Consider the following 22,261-nt stretch of genomic DNA (forward strand, 5'->3'; position numbering starts at 1 on the left):
TGGGCTGTAGGACCAATGGGCTGTGGGACCATATGGCTGACCCCAATTTGATAGCTATTCCTTCCAGTTCCTGGAAGATGATAACCACTGAAACCCTGAATGCACCTTGTGACACTTTGTCACACAAACACACCTTCCCAGTGGAGAGACAATGCTTGATCTTTCAGCTAAATGAATGACGCTTCCCCTATAGCGTTATGCCAGTGATGTCACCTTTAGTGGCTTTTGGGTGTTTCTTCACGTGGGTTAAACAGCTCTATGAAACAGCATGTTCACTTTCAGTTGTAGCTCACCGTTGTGTTATTCTTGTACTCTGAGCAGACCGAAACCAGCTCTTACACACTGGACTTGTGGTAAGAACATATGCAGGCACAACCGTGAATGCCATCAATTGTCTGTTTCTGGAAACATTAAGATTGTATGAAAATTTGCATTCTATTTTTAAGAGCTGAGGAACTGATGTGGCTGTTGGGGTGTGAAAGCCTATGGGTAGATGGGCAACTCGCACCCTGCAAGGAGGAAGTATACCAAACATGATGATAAATCTCTCTGATTATAGTAAATTGTTCTTTTTCACCTGTTTTCTCAACACAAACTGTAGGTGTAATGTACGTGGGGGAGGGAGAGGTTACACCCCCCCAATAATCAAAACTGGCCAGTGCCCTCCCCCCTCAAATATCTTATTATAATGATGAATGAAAAATATGAATGGCTTTCTCGATTCAATGTGATTAGCGAGCAAAGACGAACCTTTAATTTGTCCAAATTGTTGCAGGAAAGGATGCCCCAAATTTTCTGGACGCCCCCCCCCCAGTTATAATTTGTCAGCGCCCCCTGCTGAATCAAACGCCCCCCCCCATGCTGAACCCAAAGGTACGCTCTTGTGTCTCTACAGAAGATATATGTGTCATTTCTCTCTTCCTCAAAGCCGTTGTTTAACCATACAATTCCCTCCACTGCTGCAAGTCAATGAAAACTGATACAGTTTGCAAAAGCTCGCTTGATTTATAATCAAAAACGTTAGGTGGATAACCACCATCCTCTTCAGATTTCATGCTGCACGAGTGGTGAAAAAAGGCTATTTGCATAACATGCACAAGACGATAATGCCCTCGTGTGGAGACAGGATACATTGCATATTTGAAATGAAGATAGCAGGTGTGAGCCCTTGGTATCAGAGTTATTTGTTAGTATTAAAATGCCTAAACCAGAGATCTTAGACCCCTAGGGTGTCCGTAGAGTTGCTGCAGGAGTCTGAAAATATTGAATGAATCCAACATATTAGTGCACTTTATGCACATTAGCCATGCACAGATACAGTTGAGCTCAAGGATTCATTGTGCCAATTCTTTTTTTTTTTAAGCTTAGTATTTTGTACACCATAAAAAAGTATGTGTAGGGACTTTGGGCGTCCCTACAAGTTATTGTAAGCCCAGTTTAATATGACACTCAATTTTATACAATAAATGTAAAAGGGGGTCCCGGCTCCATTTGCTTTTCAGCTGAGGGGTCCCTGGCTTAAAAAACACTGAAGACCCCTGCCCTATACAATTGATCTTGTTATATCAAATTACTTTTGGAAAAAGAAAATCAATAACCACTACAATTACCACTACTAAACTAGTGTATAGTATGTATAGTAGAGCTGTCTGAACACTGCCCGTACAACAGAAAAGACAGTTTAGATATTACCCAGCTATGATGTCTGTTATTAGCTGCTGTGTCAATCTCCACATTTAGGCTGTTTGATAGGTTTGCTGATAGGCAGGAGGAAATCAGCCAACAGACAGAGTGACAGACGGGCAGTTAGAACGATCAAGGCTGGAGAGCCTGACATTGATAGACGGACAATTCTGCAAACAGACGTTCAGGATCAGAACATGACAGAAGGGCAGGAAACTAGAGATTTGTCTCTATTAAATGCTCCGACACAGGGACATTTAAAGAGAAATGGACAAATGAGCAGACATACCAAAACAGCCAAGGCATTGCCAGCACACATTTAATCAATCATTGAAGCTCCCATGATATGGTGCTCTTTGGATGCTTTTATATAAACCTTAGTGGTCCCTTAATACCGTTTTCTGAAGTCTCTCTCCCAAAATCCAGCCTTGGTGCAGAATTACAGCCACTAGAGCCAGTCCCACAATGAGCTTTCCTTAGGACATGCCTTTTCTGAGTCTGTAGCTTTTGAGAAGGAGAGGGGGGGGGGCAAGGTGGAGTATGGGGGTGTGGCCTTGACCAACTGCCACTTTTTTCATTTGAAAGCCGGAATGTCTCTCTCTCATTGGTGGGCCAAATTCTCTGGGCGGGCAAAGCAGAGAAGGGGGAGGTAACCTTGCCCCTTATGACTTCATAAGGGACCCAATTCCAAATCGGCCCATCTGAGCTTTCATTTTCTCAAAGGCAGAGCAGGATACCCAGGGCTTTGTTTACACCTATCACCATTTCTAGCCACTGGGGGACCAAAGGCAAGCTGGGGGAACTCATATTAATGTTTAAAAACCTCATAAAGTGAAATTTTCCTGTCAATTGAAGTGGCAATTGTCTGAGATAACACAGAACATTGTGTCCTGTTCTGTGACATCTTTTCCTTTTATTTCTTGTTGATGGTGAAGGATGCGCTTCTGTGGTTGCTGCACTTTGTTTGTGTCTGGTCATCCACATTCATGAGGGTCTGTATATTTCACAACTAACCGCTGTTGCTGCTGAAGGAAATATAAAATGCATCTCTTCCTGTGTACTGGAGGACATTGAGCAAAAGTAAAAGGTTTATTTTATCTGAGTACACTGTACATTAAGTCCCATGTACTTCCTTTACATTAACATGATATTTAAGGAGGTTTAGCAGAGCTGAATGTGTTGTTTAAAACCTAAAAGTGTCTCATAAACTCAGGCCTATGTGAAGCTCACAGTGTGAGTTTTTTTTTTTTAAAAGAGCCATTACAGCAACTTCGCTAAAAACTAGAAATGTCAACCTCAGAGGATGTAAGGGGATTTCAGAAATTGGCACTCCTTAAACCATGCAGCTATTTTGGCTAAACATGGGCATTAACATTAGACAAAACAAATTGGTGCATTCAACATAAAAAGTCCTGTATGTTGTAAATAAATATGCCTTAGATACACTGACGTTAACTAGACCTTAAAACAGAACACTTACAGACTATTAGGAGGTAGGTCAGGTATCTATCTAATCTATTGATTCAAAATGCTGTCTGACTGTAAAGTTAAACTCTAGCCTTTATAACTTCCTGTTCTCTACAATAAAAAGGCCAACAGCCTCAAAAATGGTTTTTGATGTGCCTGTTAATAACTGATATTCCAAGCCAAGACTGCAAACTGCTTCCATTTCTACACTTCTGTTGATCCAGGAAAGTTGACTGCGAACACAAATTCTTTTTCAGTATTGGGCTTTTCCACACATAATGAATACGTGCACTAAGAGCATTGACTTGATATACTTTTCATGCATAGTCACTCTGTGTGGTGAATTCTATGAACTGCATGTTATTGTGCAATGAATTAACATCACATTAGCAATAACGGTCGGATGCATGGTTAGTCTTGCATATTGGCTAAAGTGTTTTTGTTGTCATTTACTTCTTACACAGATAAGTAACCTACAGTGCCTACTGCACTTACAGTACCATACATGCATATCATTTCGCTGTCCTGCAAAATCATACTATCATACTTAAGTAATGTTGAGACGTGGTTTTCATTGGGTAGCAGCGATATGCAGCATCTGTATGATCTGGAATCAATTCATCATGCAGCCTTGTGTTCATAGACCCCAGAAATATGAAGTAATGTGGCTGGTTCAAAAACCATGGTTCTCTGTAAAACATGGTGAAGATGGACTATAATGACATTGTATGATGTGAATGTTGTTCACCCCCTTTACTTATTTTTAGTCTATTAGTCTGCTTTTCATTATAGCAGAGGTGCGACGTGGGTTGGATGTGGGTTATGTGTCTGTTGTTTGTTGTATGTTAAAATACAATTTAAAAAAATACTGATAAAAAAAAAAAAAAAGTGCAGTGTGATTAGACAACCGTGCATAAGAAGACATCAAACCATCTTTTATTCTAAGAGTGGCACTATGTCGACTTTATTTTCAGGCCTTGTTACCATACAGCATCTATAGTACCTTTAGATAAAATCAAGAAATAAATAGTGTGTAATACTACTGTAGCACATTTAAAAAGGACACACAATAACATGATACAGATTTAGTTTGACAACATTACTTGATAGCCTTGGGATACTAAAACGTCCAATGTAATAGCCAACACGCCAGTATTCATGATAATGCAAGACAGTTGGTCCGCATGTCCTCTGTTTGCCTATAGCAAAATATAACATCAGGTCACATGGATTTGGCATATAACTATTATTATCCAGTCATCGATTAGCGTTAACCCACGATGAGCTGTTTCCATAAACTCATACAACAGATAGCTATTGCTAACAACTGTTTCACTTGTTAAAATCATGTCTTATAGTATTTGCCACAGTTTAGAATAGGTTTGGCCTCATTTAAGCAGACATAAAATCTCAAGTAAATGTTCAGCACTGTTAGCATGAATCGCACAAAATTAAATAATGTTCCCCTATCCTGTAAATTAAAAAAAAAGTCCAGCAGCTTAACTGTAATGGTGGACACTTCCATGTTTACACAGAAAAATGTTTATGACAGTTTCCACACATTCCTTTCCCCTGTTTGTCCAGTCCAAAACTGACTCCTTATGTCGAGCTGTCGTAGAAACGCCAACAGTTCTTTTTGTGTGAGTGAATAGTTCTTTTACTTGGCAAGAACAACAACTTGGACTCCAAAACTTGTTGAAACGGTGCAACACAAACAAAGTTGGCAGTTGGTTGACCGAAAAAAGTCCTGCACTCACTATAGTGGCCTGTTAGCTTTATTGGTGGCACAGGTTCCTTTGCTTCTAGCCGTCTAGAGGTTTTCCCAGGTACACCATGGTGACTTCAGTGTTGCCGTATACTGCAGAGACAGCTGGGAACAGGCAGGCTTTGGGCAGTCCCCGAAACGCTATTCCAAGAAACTCAAAACCCCTCTCAAAGGCTAGCGTCTTGTCATCCATGTCTAGGATCACTCTTATTCTCTCCCCGATCTGTGGACAAACACAATTACACATGGCTGATACAAAAAAGACAACAACAAACTCTAAAATTGTACTAATTGAGCAACTCATTCCACACACATACACATACATACAGCTCCTACCTGATATTTTGGTGCGTTGTTACATTGGGGGAAATTTCCATTGACCTCCCCATTATGAAGCAGGTTGTTGTCAACCAGATTCCAGCCCCAGCTCTGGTCATCACTGCCCAGCAGGGCCACGTAGCCCTGGCACTGCATGGCGGCCCGCTTCGTGGCAAGGCCTATCACTGCCACGGTGCCAAGAGGGCCTTCCCACCAGATCTCCCAGGCGTGCCTCCCTTCTGAAAAGCCAATCTTGCCTCGTGCACCATCAGTGCTCTGGGCAATAGGGTTGCGGTGCAGGGTGAAGCCGTTCTTTTTCACGTAAACATTGCGGGAGCAGTCGTGGGAGCTCAGAGCATGTTGAAAGGCCTTGAGCTGTAGAGGACAATTGGACATGGACAACTGTTTAGGTGTGAAGGGTCCGGTTAAATTCTATATAATGGAGCAAAAAAGTTAAAATAGCATATTTTTATAACATCATATTAAGGAGGTGTTGGGTGCTACAGTTAAAAGCAAAAAAATCCCTGTAGAATGTATTAGTGATCTCTAAAGATCTAGGAAACATATCCTGTATGTACAGCAGATACTTGCATAAACAAAGCAAGACATGGTCATGGACTTTGGTTTTCTACCATGCAGGACAGAATGGGTTGCTCCAATCAGGGCTTCGGAGCTCAAAGCTTCTAACTTTCAAAAGTGATTCACAATTATTTTATAAATAAATGATTGCGGCTATTACAATTTGAGATACATGAATCAATACATTCCAAAGAGAGACTACATGGTAGAAGAGATAAGTAGCAGAATTACTTCTAATACAATTTTTGTACTCAATTTTAATTTGGTATTTTGGCATTTTCAAGTGTAAAGCTGCATTGGCTTATTACCTACGTAAAATGAGGTCTGTAGACTTCCAAATTTTAGACAGTCCTATTAAGAGACTGTCAAAAAAAGGGTTTCAGAGTTATGCATTAATAAATAACACAACCTCACTCAGGGGACCTGTGATAAACTAAGGTTCAATGACTCTATGTGAGCTAATGACAACAAGTCTGGTAAATCCTTACACCAAATCCCATTTAAGAATCTACCAATTTAATTCGAGTTTTCAACAAACGTACACATTTATTTTGTACAATACTTTTTTGTTATTGATTCACCAGGCTCTTCTGGTATACACTATTTGAGCTTATGGATACATCGTGAAGACAGTTTGCCACATTATCAGTCACGTTACGTGAATGTGTTTGCAGAGCACAGGTAGCACTAAACAGGCCGATTTTTGAATAGACTTCGTCATTAATCAACCGAGAAGTAGCTGTAGCTTTGTATTGGTAAACTTACTTTCCCCCTGTAGGTAGGCAGGTTGCAGAGGATGTCAGAACGCAAAGCTTCTTCGCTCAAAGACCGGTTGCAGAGGCTGCGCCACACCTCGCTGTTTTCATCCGCCAGGATATTGTTCCAATGCCAGCAGACCAATGCGCAACGCATCAAGTCGGACATATCCAAATACGAGAAAACGTGCTCCAGGACACGGGCTGGCAATCGCCCGGCCACCCCTGCACCTCCTCCGGCTGCGGCAGCGTAGGGAGAGCCGGCGGAGCTGCAACTGGCTGCCGCTGCTGCGCCCTGACAGGAGGAGCCTCCTCCTCCACCGGCCGCTCCAGACATTGTGTCCTGTTCTTTACCGACGACACCAGTCGACCGAATAGTTTCACCTTACACCGTAGAAGGATTCCTAATATAAGTTGAACATCAACATTTTACCTATAAAAATCACGTAGGCAATAGGTCGCTTTAAAACCACAACAGTGTGGACCCTACTCTTCCCAGTTCAATGGCTGAATAGAAACGATGCGTCAAGGTCCTTGAAGAGTAAAAGCCGACACGTACTGTATGGCAGTTAGGTAAACATGGGCATTGATTTGTAGAAGTGTTGTTAACATTAGGGGTTTAGCTAAGACCGTCTACATACGCTAGACAGCTATTAATAAGCTGTCAGATAAAGGGAAGCTCTTGCCAAAATCAAATATATTTATAGCCTGCAAGGACCATATAGCAGCCATAACAATGAGCTCACAGAGAATTGAAACAAATGTTGCAGTGTTAGCTTATTGGACGTTACACTGTTGCGATGTCAAAGTGTAGCGACCGTGGCAAAAAAACAACAACAACAAAAACGTAAAGGAACACAGATTGCCTAGGCTAGGCTACTAGGTAAGAATATTGTTAGGATTAAATTATTTTATTCGACCTGTTAAACTAGACTACGTCATTTTAGTTTGATTCGTAATTGGATTAGATATCGTGCCTGTATTTAGAAAAATCTAGAGGGGAAAAAATGCTTTAGTGGTAGGCCTAGACCTAATGACGAAAAATACGCAGTGCCAGAAGAAAATTGTTTACCTGAAAAAAGGAAAGTGTCGCCTATTATTTTTGAGGACCACGTGACATTACACGGAAGTGACGCATATGCTCGAAAGAGTTCAGCAAAGCATCTGGGAGCACAACACCTAGCTTAAAAACATTTTACGCCAGAAAACCAAAGGAGGAGACTAACGGACGGTCCGAATAGTTAACGGTAAGTGTGTGTTGGTTATTATCGTTGGTTATTATGAGAGTGTGATCTGAGACGTTCGGACAGGCGTCACTGCAGAGCACAGCTGTCTGTCTGTCTGTGCTTGTGCTATGCGGCCTGTTGACAAGCTGCCCCCATCTGGCTGGCTTCTGTCCGGGGACAGTCCGGTGGTTTTGCGCGGTCAGACAGGTGAATAGCAGGTCAGTCCGTTCATCGGAACCAACCTGCGATGGCAAACATGCTAAGCTAACGGCGGAGTGTGTAGCTATTAAGGCTAGTGAGCTAAGCTAGCTAACGATAACAAAGCCCCGCTACGTTCACCTTTCGAAATTCTTCTACTTAAAGGTTGCCATCTTTATTTTTGCAGTCACCATGCATGCCCAACGTCACCTACAAAATACGTGAACACATCTTTATTATTAAGGCGTAGCTGAAACAAGCTTACATTTCAGACCACCGAGTAGAACTTTGTAGCAAAAAAATAATAATAAGAAAAAAAAAATCATTGAGTTGCGTCACATTGGTTTGGTGAAAAGAAAAAGAACAAATAGGCCTACTAAATTCTTTAATACTTCACATTTTAGATGTATTTTCCAAAGGCCTATGACATGATAAAGACAGTCGGGTTATATTTTGCCCTACGCTTTTCGTAAAAAGTCAGACTATAAGATAAATTTGGCGTTTTTTAGTAGGCCTAAATAAGCCTATGTAGCCTACTTACTTACAACTGCATAAAGTGCTAATAATCCATTCCCTAGAAATAGTGGTGTCCTTTTTGTCTCCCGTTTTAGCATGACCTCGCTATAAATCAAGTATTGACGTGATGCGTTCCCTTCGCTATTTAAATTGTCCTTGAATCAGCAGACTTGTAAAGTGATGTAATGGTGCGTGGAGCACCGCTAGAGGACAGCACAGAGACATAGATGTAGCTAATGCTACCCAAGTGTTCTTATGAGCATCATATGGAGCAGAAGTCAAGGCTTCCTCTGATAATGGGATGGAGAAGGTTGTAAAACTGCTGCTGAATGAATAAATGTATACTGTATTGTGTTTTACCAAATGTTTAAAAAGAAATGTGTGTTATAGTGATGGGCAAATGAAGCCTTGGGGCTTTCTATTTGTGCCTAAAAAAAGATTTAAAGCTTGGAGGGGGTGCTCAGAAAAAAGGCAAACAGTGACCTCTGCTGGCTGGCAAAACGTCTAGCAGCCCTTTTAAATAATACATCCATGTTCAAGACTGTCGAAGCACTACAACACCTCTCTGATTTGAATAATTTTAGTCTTGTATGCAGAATACATGTTTAACAAGCCTGGGGAATGTTCTACTAGGGCTGGGCAATATATCAATAGCATATTCATATGATATGAGACTAGATATCGTCTTAGATTTTGGAAATTGTAATATCGTAAATTGCTAAATTGGTGTCTTTTCCTGGTTTTAAAGGCTGCATTACGGTAATGGTATGTCACTCTTTGTGTTACCAGACTGTTCTAGCTATTCTATTATTTTTACCTTTACCCACGTAGTCATTATATCTACATTACTGGAGATTATTTCTCTTAAATCTCACTGTAAAGATATTTTGTTAAAGCACTAGTGCTGGAACAATTAATTGATTAGTTGTCAACTTTTAAATGAATCCCCAGCTAATTTTGATAATTGATTAGTCGGGTTAAGTCATTTATTTAAGGAAAAAGTCAAAAGTGATTTGATTCTGGATTATTTAATGCGAATATCTTTTAGATTCTTCTCTCCTCTGTGACAGTAAACTGAATATTATTTGAGTTGTGGACAAAACAAGACATTTGAGGACGTCATCTTGGGCGTTTTGGGAAACACTGATCCATATTTTTCAACTTTTTCTGACATTTTATAGACCAAACAACTAATCGATTAATCAGGAAAAATAATCATCAGATGAATCGCAGATGAAAATAATCACTAGTTACAGCCCTATAAAGCACCAATTGTCAACCCTTTAATAAAAACATCGAGGTATTAGGAAAAGAGTATTGCAATATCTGATTATGTCCATATTGCCCATCCCTATCTCCTAGTCATGATTATGTCTTTAGTGTACATTGCCAAATTAACCATTTATTCTATTCAGCTTGGTAACTATTTTAGCGCCAAAACACTCAAACTGAATGGAAGCGCTTTCCAAAGCGCCGGTGAAATTGACAATTTGGACGTCATCAGTCACGTGTTTCAACCTCTAACACTAAAACATTGCACTTCACAGGAGTAAAACAAGCTTTGGTAACATCCGCCCATCTCAATATGCGGGGGTACATTTCAGCTTTTCTATACATTGTATAGTACAACATCACATAAATCACACTGAAAGTTAAGCTGAAGAACACAAAAACCTTTTTATGGGATGGAAGTGCTCATACTTAGTTAAGTCATGGAGAGAAATTAAAAACAAATAGGTGCAGAAGTCTAGTACTGCACCAAATCCTACACGTCATGTAAACGGCTCCCACAAAATATTGGAATTCCAGTTGTGTGCGGACAACACTTAAAATATGCAAAAATCGATTGGGACTATGGCCTCGCTGTTCTCCCCAGATAATATCATATCCCCAACACAACATGTTTGGTTGCCTTTAACCATTCTAGTTACTGAAATGTCAACGCTGATCAATGGTAAGTGTTGATGATGCATTAAATGCCAATATCCTGATTTTCAGTCATTTGGGACTCTATCCATTAGCAGTATCAGGGGGGTGTCTTCATTTGTGATGTATTGCTGTATAGCACGGTGCTTTTTAAACTGTCTGGTTTATAGTCCGTTGTCTCGTGAATCCGCTCTAGATGTACCCATATGATCTTTGCCTTCATTTAGTTTGTTTTGTTCATTGAATGCTCTGAAATTCACATGGTCTATGCCTCTTTCATTGCAGCATCTGTGAGTAGGCATCCATTATGAATCCGGTTTACAGCCCTGGGCCAACAGGGGTCCCCTTTACCAATACTAAGGGTATAGGCTACCCAGGTAAATTCATGTGTTGATGTGTAATAGTTTAAACAAATATCCAAACTTCAACAACAACAAAAAAATATCCTTAAGTCAAGAAAATTTAAAATGATTGAATTTGTGTTCTCTGTTTGGTCATGGTAGCAGGATTCCCCGTTGGCTACGCACCAGCATACACTCAGAATATCTATGCAGGAATGAACGCAGCCTTCCCCAGTGGTAAGAATGTTTCAGACTGAATGTGTTGGAACTGTGTTTGGCATTAGATAATGGACATTTTACAGCAGTGCTGGAGCAAGGATTTCATCACCTCCTCAGGTTGTGCGTAGGTCACAGTTTAAGCCTGCAGACCGTAAGATGATATTAAGATGCTGGTAGGAACCCCCCGGTATGCAATGCATTTTTCTCCACCCTTCATCCACACCCACTAACTTAACATGTGTTCCTCCCACCAAGGCTATGCTCCAGGCACTCCTTTCAAAATGGCCTGCTCTCCCAACACTGGGACTGTCCCACCATACTCCTCCTCACCCAACCCCTACCATGCTGCTGTTTACCCGGTCAGGAGCACCTACCCCCAACAGAACCCCTATGCACAGGTCAGTGCATTTATGTTGCTGCTGTTGTTGTTGTTTTTTAAAGGTTATATTTTAATGCAGGAAACTGTCACAGGTCAGACTTGAACCCTTGATCGTCTGTGTGGAGGTATAAACCTCTACATATGCGCGCCCGTGTTATGTCCGTTCAGGACTATTTAATCTGTGTTAGTTTGGTAACGCCTCGGCGCATGCGTAGGATACAGATGTTTTGGTCTTAAATGTTCAGTGTTGTCAGTGTTGTTTTGTTTTTTTTGTGATCCAGGCCCTAATGCCTTCACAACAACAAGGCACTTACTACACACAGCCGCTGTATGCTGCACCGCCACATGTTATACATCATACTACAGTGGTCCAGCCAAATGGGATGCCTGCAGCCATGTATGCCCCGCACATGCATCCTCAACGCCAAAACAGTGTCACCATGGGGATGGTAGCCGGCACCACCATGGCCATGTCAGCTGGTGAGCATCGGTTTCTAATTTTAGGATTTATCGGTTTATCTGTAGATGCTTAATTTTACATTACACCTCCTTGTGTTGAAAGTATAATTGTTTTTCTCAGTAAATCTAGACCCCATCCTTTGTTGTGAAAGTGTATATATTATATCCTACATTGTATCATATTTGAGCACTTATGTTCATCATGTGGTCACTAATTCTTAGGAACTTTGTTGACAACTCAATCACCAGCATCTGTTGCCCCCCACCAAGTCACGATGCCCACATATCGGCATCCTGGTACACCCACCTACAGCTATGTGCCCCCACAGTGGTGAAGAGAGGGACGTGTAAGTATGAATATATTTTTTTCCCAGGTTTTATATCAGTCTGAAATGGGTTCAGGATGTTTGCATGCCGTTAACATGAGTTTTATATAAACATGCCACCCTTCCTGCTTCATATTCTACTGTCTAAGACCTTCACTTTAAACACTCACCGATGGAAGGTTTCTCCACTTGCTCTCTCTGCAGGTCAGAAGATGGTAGATATGCATTCACACTCTACTCCAGTGTTTTTTGCTATTGGTGAAGACCTGCCCTGCTAGTGTCTGCAACCAGTTACTCTTCTTCCAGCATAATGTGAATCTAAAACCCCATTTGGATAGGAGGGGGTGAAGAATAGGCCCATCCCCATGACCCCTCTCAATGGAATAAGGCTGCATTCCATGTCACACCCCAGCGCCAGCACCTCTACAACATGCTGCATATCTCACATCAAACAGCAATGCCTCCATGCAAATTATTTTGTGAACTGTCATGCAGGTTTTTATAGCTTAAACTCTAAAGTGGTAAAAAGGGAGTTTGGAATAGTTCTTTTGTTGTTTCTTTTAATATGGGGGATACATATGATGTTGAATGCATGTGTATATAGATATATGAAGTAATGCTAGCGCAATCTACCTGCTGTGACAGATGCAAAATTAAGAAAAGGCACACATCCAAAGGAAAAAAAAAATATAGTAATAATCTGCAATGCTGAATCACCAGTGATCATGTCTGACATGTGAAAGAAGAAATGACAAGACATGTTTATTCATGCAAAAACATACCTGCACAAACAAGTGCAGACTAAACTGTACTGTTTCTCACTGCTTTGTGTTTTGGTAGGTGGAGCTAGGTTTTTATTTCTCTCAGTGATGCAGTGTATGCATTTTGTCTTACCATTTTTGTATTTTAGGAAAGATGGGACTTTGAGTTTGTGCCTCTGACTGATGGCCATTCCAACACGTAATCACAGTGTTTTATTTCCCCTGCTCTGTCAAAACCTTTTTAGAAAAAAAAAAATAGTATTAACTTTTTCCAAAAGTGTGAAGCAGCTGGGTTTTTGTTTTTGTTTTTGGGTGGTATAAATGTTAAAATTATTCACTCATTTTAGCTGGAAGCATTCTTGATGGGGGACGAGTAGAGGAAGTTGTTGGAGATCATTTGCACCCATTTAAAAGTTAAGGGCGTGGAGGAGTAGGAACAGTTTTGTGTGTGAGTATATGTGTGTGAATGATAGATTAAAATAGAAACCATCAAAAATGATGCCATACAGTGCAAAATGCCTAAAATATTACACATACATTTCACAATAACCATTTGTCCATAAGAAGGTCTGAAGCACTACATCATTAAATCACTGCTAACTGTGGACATGTTAGGAAAACGTGATATTTGTAAACTCCATTTGTGAATAACACTACTGAAAGAATAGCCTGGAAATCCAGACTCAAATCTGAAAGATTAAGGGTCTGGCATTGAGTAATGAAAGTCACCCATCTCAAGGGGCGGCATTTGAAAATCTCGCTGCATTGGATAACGCTACAACCAATCCCAAACAACACACAGGGTGACGTATCCAGAGCCCCATACGCTTAGCTGCCAGCGGAGCTAACTGGTAAATTAAACTGTCGTCAGCTGTTTAGCTCGCCTCTGGCCCGCCCACATCAGATACACCAATGTGATTGGTGCAGCTAGGCTACAAGGGCATAGGTAATGAGCAACGTTACGCAATGCCAGAGTAACTCGCTGAGCAGATTCAAATTGTGCTCTCACAAGAACTCTGGATTTCCAGGATAGTGGAAGAAGGCACTAATTCAAAAACGTAGATATCTGACCTTTAACATTGCTCGCTGTTTTACCTCAAGGTTTAAGGCTAACCCAACAATTTCACTGTTTCAGACATGCTTTTCTATGTTGCCTCAGTCACCTCAGTTACATAATCTGTTTTGTAAATGTTATTTTTGTGAATTTGGTTCTTGTTTTGTATTCTTAAGAAAGACCAAAAATAAAACCAATATAAGAATAATCTTTGTTTTCCCTAATTGTGTCATTGAATACTTATTGGCCCTGGACATTAGTCTGGCAGATAGTCAGGAGCTTGACTACTAAAAAAGTTTGGGCATTGTGGAAAATGTATTTTAACATGAGTCATTACACATAATTTTTAAACTGTCTGTCAGCCAGACAGGTGATATGTGATTGACCTGTAAAAACATAGACAACAAAAATAATGCATTATGCATAATGCACTATTTTTGTGTAATAACTTGTATTAAATTGAATAAACAAGTGTTGGCCTAGAGCAAAAATAATGGGGGCTAGGGTGAGGGAAACTAACATTAGAGATGCATAGGCCTATGGTAGAGTTTATTGCATTTGGGGTTTGGGCAATACTGTAACCTTAATGTCAATCCAAAAAGGAAGGAAAGGAAAATCCTTAATCAGTGTCCATTTCCTCATCCAATGTCTTTTACCTGGGTAAACCAGAGTTCAGTTACACCAGAGAGTGGTTTTAACTGATCAGGTATAATAATCCCTCAAGTGTGGTAACGTTAATGCCAAATACTCCAAATGCAAATTGGAGCAGGCTATTACTCGAAGCTTGATTGACAGCCATGCTCTCTACTGTGCGGTGAACGGCTATGACAGAACCGGCTTTTCATAATAAATGTAGATTTATTATGCAAAAATTGTTTAGAATCACTATTTATAGTTGTAAATGGTAGAAGGTGTTAACCATGGATGTATTGTTCTCTTAACACATCCATGGGACTACCCATAGACCGTAGCCTATATCAATAATATAGTATACAGCCTATGGTATTAACCTACGGGAGAAGGCGTCGAAGACATGAAGATTCCTGATTAGCAGAAGAACAAGAACACTACTTCCCAGCATGCAATTCGGCGCGCGAGTTTGGATTTTGTTTTGGAGTTAGCTAGTTAGCTAGCTAGCTACATTGGGAGTACTGCACATGTTTGCCTAATAATAAAATCCCCATTAAAACCTCTAACGTTACGTATTTGTTGGACTCATTAGCGTAAGTATTGTTTATTATGAAAGGTGGCAGGGGTAAATGTAATTTAACATCTAACGACCGTTAGAGGGTGTAATGTAATGTTTACTGTCAAACAAATTGATTAATAATGCAGTTTATGTTGAGCTCGCTACTTTAATAGTAACGTTGGAGAAATGTAAAACAACAAACAAAGACTTGTGCGTAACGTTAGTGTGTTGTAACGCTATTTCAGTTACACAGTATCTCAGTAGCGAGCCTCCGACTAACGTTAGCTAGACATGCATTTAAAGCTAATTTTAGCTTAAAGTTATTAGTTTACACTGTTGTCCATAGAACGGCTTATAATAGTTATAAGCGGAGTAAAAACTGGGGATACCGAGAACACAAGGAAGGACAAGGGGTATGAAGGATATTGGCTGTAATTACAGAAATATGTCATAAATATTTTTCTTTCCAGGTAACGTTAGTGTTAGCAGGTGGTAGTGTTTTAGCAGTGAACGGAGGATGAGCAGCCCAGGACCGAGCAGCAGAACACCCAACCCAGCTGACCTTTTTGAAGATTTATGGAGGCAGCTCAGAGAGTGCCACCAGAATGCACTTCAAGGTAACTGGCCCATGATAAATTGTATGTAGATATAAAGCGAATTTCTAAAGTCAGATTCTAAAATGAAATATTTTTTTGCATTGTGTTTCACACTGAACATTAGCTACTTTTGTTGCTGTTTTTAGAACTGGAAGCAAAAGTGAGCAAGTTGAAAAAGGATCGCTGTTTGTGAGTATACTGTATCACTAACTTGTAAAAATAACGATGATGATAACATACATATGTTTGTCCCTGGCTTTAATTTCTGAATGTTGTCTTGGTAACGCCATTTACCTGTCATTGCATTTGTTTTCTACAGAGATGCTCAGAGACTTGAGGTGTTTTACAGTCGCACCAAGCAGCTAAAGGAGCAAAACCAAACCCTGCAGGATGCCATCAGTCTCTTGGAGGAAAGGTAACTTCCCCCACAACAGGTTAATTTAGTTAAAAACAATATGAAACAAAGACCAGCAACTTTTTTCCCCACTGTTTCCAGACTCCAAGCAGGAGAGTGTGATCGATGTGCCATCTTAGAGGAGAGCCTAAAAAATAACCATGACCAGAATGTGTGCCTCATCGCCAAACTGAGTGAGTTTACTCATTATTCTGGTTATTAAGAATTCATGTGTTAGACTGACCTACCCGCCATGTACCCAGAAGTCTGCTGTTGGTCAACCAATAGTGGGCAAAACATGAAAACTTTAGGAGATGTAAAGAAGTGTCTTTAGGTAAAGTGAGCGTGCAATATGAGTGTACTTTGAGGGCTCCTGTCTCCTGAACGGTTGGTCATTCTGGTTAATCAAACCATGTTCTAACACTCTTGTATAAGTAGGAAACAAAACATTTGCTCAAATCAAAATGGGTGAGAAAGTGATTGATTGCTGACGGAATGCCCTTTAGGTAAATTGTTAATTAGGCTCTTTTAGTGGCCTTTATTTTCAACATGTAGCATGTCAAGTTTTGGCACTCTCAGTTGGTCTACCATTTTGGTCCAGACTGAAATATTTCAACAGCTGTTGAATAGATCGCTATGAAATGATTAAGTAGATATTCACGTTGCAGAGAGGATGAATCCTAATGGCTTTGATGGTCCTCTGACTTTTCTTGTAGTGCCACCAGCTAGTTAAATGTTTCACTTATGCTGAGAAATAGCTTAACATACTCTGGATAGATTGGCGCATCATTTTAGAGAGACATTCATGTCACCCAGACTATGAGTCATAATAATGATCCCCTAACTTTTCTTCTAGTGCCATCAAGTCAAAATGCCCACTTTTGTTTTGTTTACAAACCTGTAAAATTATTGGCATTCCCTTCAGCCTCAGCTGTACTTTGTTTTAAGTGCTAATTAGCAAATGTTATCTTTGCATGCTAGTGCCTAAACAGCCCCACTAATCCGGTAGCATGGCTTTAGACTCATGAACAGAGTCTTGTTTGCATATAACCAAGCCTACATGAGAATCTACGGCATGTTATTTTTAAGTGTGTATAAGGGGAGTATATTGGCAATACCAGTGTACAACGAGATAGGACTACTGCCCCTTTGATGTACATCATGTACAGGTTTTTGATTGTGAGGCAGAGTGTGTGAAACACATTTTCTGTGTTGTTTGTTTCCCAGAGAATGAAAGAAACAGCCTTGCTGATGAAAATAGAAAACTGCACGCTGAACTGCAGAAATTAAAGATGTCTCGGTAAGCTCTTTAGTGTGTTACAGTTATGTTTTGTCAACATATTCTCTTTGACACAGTAAAAAATTTTCTAATTCACGTGAGTTTCTATATTTTGGCAGCAGTTTTTCTGTTAAAGCTGCCCAAGATAACTACGGTGTACTGCATGTTTTGGCTGCGAGCCCGCAGTATTTATAGTGATTTCACTTCTGCTTTGATTGCAAGTCAGGTTAATAGCTCCAGTGAGTTTTTAACTGGTTTTCTGTGCAGGAATAAACATTTACAGTGAAGTTTCAGTTCCCCGTTAAACACGGCAGGTGTTGTTTTTACCAGTTCAGAGTCCCAGCAGGCTTTTTCCCTGGAACAAGAAGAAGGCATCATCCCAGACTCACCGATTCTGCCAAGCTCGCTGCCTGTGGCAAACAAACTGAAGAAACAAAAGAATACCGACCAAATGAAGCGCGTTCGCTATGCAGAGATACCTCTACCACAGTCTAACAACTCACTCTTCAGAGGTTAGTCTCCTCTAAAGTAACTTTTAGACTTTTTAATGGCTATATTTTGGTTTTCTGAAGCACCTTTTTATGAAAACACCAAGTCTTGTAACATGTTTTGTTTGTTCTTTTTTTTTTTTAAGTCCTGGATAAGGAGCCTGTCGATGCTACAAAGAATTCAGACCGAGCCCAAGTGCTTGTACCCAACACCTGTGAATTGGACACAGCCCAAATCTCAAGTATTACTTCATCCACAGTACTCATCAATATTTTAGAATTAAGAAACATAAAACACAGCAAGACTACTAATAAATAAGGTTTCTCAGCGAGACCTTATTTATTTCCTTCCATTAGAAGCTGTCTGTAACTTGAAGTTCTAGATGAACACTGGGCAATATTTATCAACCTGAACACACCCATCATATCAGCTGAATTCACACGGTGGGGCTGCACAGAAAGAGGCGTGGCCGTAAATTCACCCCCATTCACCTCAGAGGACTGATTACTGAAAATTCAAGAGTACAATTTAAACTGCCTCTTACATAGTAATCCATGTAATATGAAGAACAACAGATTGGAAGGGATGGTAGACATACTTTTTGCAGTTAAAAAATAAATAAATAAATATTTTCTGACATTTGAAGTTTTTAAGACGATCGCTGTGAAAAGATTGCTATTGTGAGATGTGTTTTTATTGTCTCGTCTCAGATGATGTGAAACTAAATCTGGAAGAAGCGATAGCAGAAACCTGTGGCCTTGAACTTATTGACAAGCCTCGCATGGTAGGTAGGCCTCATACTGGTGTAAAGTCTGAATGAACGAAGAAAAAACTTTGCAGAAAATTCCCCAAGTGAACTGAGTAATTATTTCTCAGAGGCATTCAAACTAATTCAGCTCTTTGGATTGTGTCTGTAATTTCTTTACTTGTTCTCTTTTCTCAGAAAACAGAGACAACTGCAGGCCAGCAAAGCAGCTCCAGATCTTCCTGGAAGTTTGGTGTTCGTTTGAAGTAAGGATCGCACCAGCTGGGACATATTGCTGACTGTTGTGACAGTATCATGTGATTCTGTTTCTGAAGACTTTGGCTTGTCAAAAAAACAACTAAACGCTGTGGCACTCTTCAACCCCCATGAAAGCAACCCATTATTTATTGACTGACCTTTGTTCTTAAATCATGCAATCAAGCAAAAGAACAAAAAACATTTCCATAACAGAACCTTGTTTTCCCTGCCTTAAGACCTTACCGCTCCTCCCCTTCATCCACGCTGCTGCACAGCCCAGACTCCACCACAGAAAGGTCCCCATCACTTCTCCCAGGTGTCAGAAGGTTTGCAGAGGACAGCTCCATTAAAAGAGCAAAACGGAAGAAGGAGGAAAGTGAGCCGGTGCAGGAGGAGGACAGACAAGGAATCCAGGAAGGGGTGGACAAACAGAAGGAAGGCAAACGCATGCAACATGAACTGATCAACCGAACGTCCACTCCTTTAAGTAATCCGAGCTGCAACAAGGAGCTGTTGGACAGCAAGGTAAGAGACGTGTCCAATGTGTATGAATGACCTGGCTTCTGAATTCCCATACTTTGACTCGCCATTTTTTAAGACTCTTGCTATAGCTGTAAGTGGACATAATATAAGTAGGATATAATATTTCCTCCATATGGTTTTAAAATGTTGTCTGGTTCTTTTAACATTTAACAGGCTTGGTCAGGACAAAATGGGACTTCCAACCAAAGGCCGAATGTGTCCTGTGTAAGTCCTGCTTTTAAGATGCCAAATGTTAAAGGGGAAGCAAACAAGGACGGTTTTGGGAAGAAAGGAAACCCACGGCAGGATCCGAATGCCTCGCATGAACAACATAAAGGGACAAATGGTGAGTTTGCTGTCTTGTTGCTGGCAGAGTGTGTTTTTGTGGGCTTTTGCAATGCACATAATTTTCTACTTTTTGATTGTGGGCTTAATGTTGCACAATTTCAAGTATCTCTGTATAATAAGTTGAACTGACCGTCCCAGCTGAAAGGAGGAACACAGTGGAGCCCATGTGGAGCATCGACCCCGCACTCGCCGTGTCCCTGTATGACAGTGAGTGGAGAGGAGACGAGGTACGGTCACTGGGTCCCTGTGTCTTATTGTAGCTGTCAAGCTATGTTGTGCTGAACTGAAAGGCATTATACATTTAGAAGCCCTTTTATTGCTTTATGTCAGAAGTGTTCATTCAACTTGATAATTTTTTGTATGAATTAGCATGCCAATTAAAGAGAGCGTCTACCTGTGACAACTGTTCAGATTGCTACGATTTTCTGTGATTGAGACATCGTGATGCTTTTTGTCTACTTATGAACATTAAAACACAAATTCAGGAAAACCGTTCGGAAATCCAGACTGATCTCATGAAATGGCGTATGTATTCTCATCAATTCGTATGCCATTAGTATAAGACTTGGTTTTAAGCGTGTTTATCAATGCCTTTTGGCGTCCATTGACTTACATTACCATTCAATATTCTGTGAATTTACGCTTTAGCGAGTAGTATGAAAGGGCGAAAATCCACATAGGGAGGTTGGTCCTGTGTGGTTGGTCCTGTGGAACACAGGACCTTCACCCAGGAGACCAGGGATTGTGTCCCGCGTGTCATGTTTCCTAAAGTCAACCGGCAGTTTCTTTTTTAACTAAAGCCAACCAGTTCTTCTTTTCCTAAATCCCAACCGGTTCTTGTTTACCTAAACCCAAGCACGTGTAACGTTTCCTAAACTCAACTGTAGCTTTCTTATCGCAAGAAAACGGAAAGTCCGCTGTATACAGTGTAGACATATACGCGGACAGCTGAAAATGCATACAGATAATACGCCGCTTGGCTTATGAAAGGCAGCGTGTATGTTTATGTAAAGTTATGGTCCCTTGTTGGGAAATCTATGGACATGTTTATCTGGTTGATTTGGATAGATAGTGTCTCGCCAGGGTAATGTACCTCTGTTCATATTTTAGAAAAAGGACGAAGAGGAATGTCTTGGAGAATTGGTCGATACCGACTGCACTTGGGTCAGTCACAGCTTACTCCAGCGTGGGGGGGAGAATGTCCGGGACAGAAGGGAGACTGTGTCTGGTAAATATAAACCACAAGGCTTACTTAAATGTTTTGATGACACTGAGGTTGTCGATGGGTTTTATCTGCAGCAATTGCATAATAAAAATATGATAACCTGAAATAATGTGCTTTTCTAGGTCTAGGTGAGAAGACAACTGACAGTCTAGATATGATGTTTGACACAACAGCTAATGGGGAGTACAGGTCTTACAACCATTCACACTTGGGCCAGAGCCAGCCTTGTGGTGATGAGGATGATGATGATGAAGAAGAAGAGGGCAATGGTAGGTTTTAAGATGTAGAGAAACTGTGTGGGTCATCATGTAATTTGAGCAGTATTTCTGTGACTGTGGACGTTAGTAAATTAAGTCTTTGTTTTAATCTTCCAGATCAACAAGACCCTCATGAAAACACCATGAGCCAAATGAAGAGGCGCAAAGCACAGTAAGAAACACTCCATCGGTCATACAGTCACTAGGCTATGGTTGATTTTTTTTTTTTGGGGGGGGGGGGGGGGGATTTATAGCGCAGACAGATAAATACAAAGATTTTCAGTCTAACAGACATTCAATTTCCCACAATGTCTTTGGATTAGACGTCCAACATTTGCACACGTGACTGTGGTTCGCAAGAAAGACGAGAGAAGAAAACTGAAGGGCACTACCTGCAAGGAATGTGACGTTGTGAGTATTTTGATCCTACACTAACACGTTGTGACACAGATCCCATGTTAAGGATGTTTATTTCCTACAGTATTACGCCCATCTACCAGAGGAGGAAAAGCAGAAAAAGCTGTCTGCCTGCTCAAGGCATCGGTTTTTGTATATTCCTCCCTGTACTCCTGAAAACTTCTGGGAAGTAGGATTCCCATCAACTCAAACGTGCATTGAAAGAGGTAATTCAATGTTTTTTGCTTCATAGTTACACCCTCCATTTAACAGTTGCTGGTAAAGCATTAGCAGAACATCTGAACACATTTCCCTGCAGGAATTCTTACAATGTCTTTATTGTTACAGCATCCCTTAATGATGTAAAAAGCATTAAAAAAAACATACAGATATTGAGACATCCTTTCATTGCAGGTTACATCAAGGAAGAGAAAAATCCCCAGGCACGTACTCGGAGAAGACAACCATTCAATGCTTTATTCTCCCCAAAGCAAAACCAGCAGGAGAGCTAAACAAAACTTGAATTGGTCAATTTGCGGAAAAGAATTATAGTATATAGTAATAGTATAAAAAGAGCAGGCCTGGCACTCT

At 40.5% G+C, this 22,261-nt stretch overlaps 3 protein-coding genes across 9 annotated transcripts; 2 read left to right on the forward strand and 1 right to left on the reverse strand.

The window, feature by feature from the left end:
• Positions 1-4,084: 4,084 nt before the first annotated feature.
• Positions 4,085-7,411, reverse strand: fbxo45 (F-box protein 45). The gene is made up of 3 exons (XM_034861855.1): positions 6,578-7,411; positions 5,252-5,608; positions 4,085-5,138 (listed from the first exon to the last, which is right to left on the reverse strand). Exons 1-3 carry the CDS (start codon positions 6,902-6,904, stop codon positions 4,953-4,955), a joined length of 870 nt encoding a protein of 289 aa, XP_034717746.1. The 5' UTR covers positions 6,905-7,411; the 3' UTR covers positions 4,085-4,952.
• A 245-nt stretch (positions 7,412-7,656) lies between these two features.
• Positions 7,657-13,160, forward strand: fam168b (family with sequence similarity 168 member B). 4 transcript variants are annotated; one of them, XM_034861857.1, is made up of 7 exons: positions 7,657-7,814; positions 10,719-10,810; positions 10,937-11,011; positions 11,249-11,391; positions 11,654-11,852; positions 12,054-12,178; positions 12,362-13,160. In XM_034861857.1, the coding sequence occupies exons 2-6, from the start codon at positions 10,741-10,743 to the stop codon at positions 12,164-12,166; spliced, it is 600 nt and encodes a 199-aa protein (XP_034717748.1). In that variant the 5' UTR covers positions 7,657-7,814; positions 10,719-10,740; the 3' UTR covers positions 12,167-12,178; positions 12,362-13,160. The 4 variants fall into 4 exon arrangements, with proteins under 4 accessions (XP_034717748.1, XP_034717750.1, XP_034717751.1 ...); XM_034861859.1 differs by having other exon boundaries at positions 10,940-11,011; XM_034861860.1 differs by lacking the exon at positions 7,657-7,814 and adding an exon at positions 7,861-8,011 and having other exon boundaries at positions 10,940-11,011.
• A 1,909-nt stretch (positions 13,161-15,069) lies between these two features.
• On the forward strand, positions 15,070-22,183 carry rbbp8 (retinoblastoma binding protein 8). 4 transcript variants are annotated; one of them, XM_034861827.1, is made up of 19 exons: positions 15,070-15,195; positions 15,669-15,778; positions 15,904-15,946; positions 16,077-16,172; positions 16,254-16,345; positions 17,379-17,451; positions 17,761-17,942; positions 18,065-18,160; positions 18,630-18,703; positions 18,863-18,930; positions 19,159-19,447; positions 19,619-19,790; positions 19,931-20,019; positions 20,903-21,020; positions 21,140-21,286; positions 21,392-21,446; positions 21,598-21,685; positions 21,756-21,897; positions 22,085-22,183. In XM_034861827.1, exons 2-19 carry the CDS (start codon positions 15,679-15,681, stop codon positions 22,180-22,182), a joined length of 2,022 nt encoding a protein of 673 aa, XP_034717718.1. In that variant the 5' UTR covers positions 15,070-15,195; positions 15,669-15,678; the 3' UTR covers position 22,183. The 4 variants fall into 4 exon arrangements, with proteins under 4 accessions (XP_034717718.1, XP_034717717.1, XP_034717720.1 ...); XM_034861826.1 differs by having other exon boundaries at positions 15,083-15,195; positions 15,632-15,778; XM_034861829.1 differs by having other exon boundaries at positions 15,083-15,195; positions 15,632-15,778; positions 18,633-18,703.
• The last annotated feature ends 78 nt before the right edge of the window (positions 22,184-22,261 follow it).

This window comes from Etheostoma cragini, chromosome 22 (assembly GCF_013103735.1).
Source record: "Etheostoma cragini isolate CJK2018 chromosome 22, CSU_Ecrag_1.0, whole genome shotgun sequence".
Classification (NCBI taxonomy): Eukaryota; Metazoa; Chordata; class Actinopteri; order Perciformes; family Percidae; genus Etheostoma; species Etheostoma cragini.

Excerpts from the sequence above, each read along its gene's own strand:
- fbxo45 (XM_034861855.1), bottom strand. The coding sequence starts at position 6,904 with ATGTCTGGAGCGGCCGGTGGAGGAGGAGGCTCCTCCTGTCAGGGCGCA. Across the intron at positions 5,609-6,577 it reads TGCCTACCTACAGGGGGAAA|CTCAAGGCCTTTCAACATGC; the intron begins GTAAGTTTACCA and ends TGTCCTCTACAG. Across the intron at positions 5,139-5,251 it reads ACAACGCACCAAAATATCAG|ATCGGGGAGAGAATAAGAGT; the intron begins GTAGGAGCTGTA and ends GTTTGTCCACAG.
- fam168b (XM_034861857.1), top strand. The coding sequence starts at position 10,741 with ATGAATCCGGTTTACAGCCCTGGGCCAACAGGGGTCCCCTTTACCAAT. Across the intron at positions 10,811-10,936 it reads TAAGGGTATAGGCTACCCAG|CAGGATTCCCCGTTGGCTAC; the intron begins GTAAATTCATGT and ends TGGTCATGGTAG. Across the intron at positions 11,392-11,653 it reads AACAGAACCCCTATGCACAG|GCCCTAATGCCTTCACAACA; the intron begins GTCAGTGCATTT and ends TTTGTGATCCAG.
- rbbp8 (XM_034861827.1), top strand. The coding sequence starts at position 15,679 with ATGAGCAGCCCAGGACCGAGCAGCAGAACACCCAACCCAGCTGACCTT. Across the intron at positions 18,931-19,158 it reads AAGTTTGGTGTTCGTTTGAA|ACCTTACCGCTCCTCCCCTT; the intron begins GTAAGGATCGCA and ends CCCTGCCTTAAG. Across the intron at positions 21,447-21,597 it reads ATGAAGAGGCGCAAAGCACA|ACGTCCAACATTTGCACACG; the intron begins GTAAGAAACACT and ends TCTTTGGATTAG.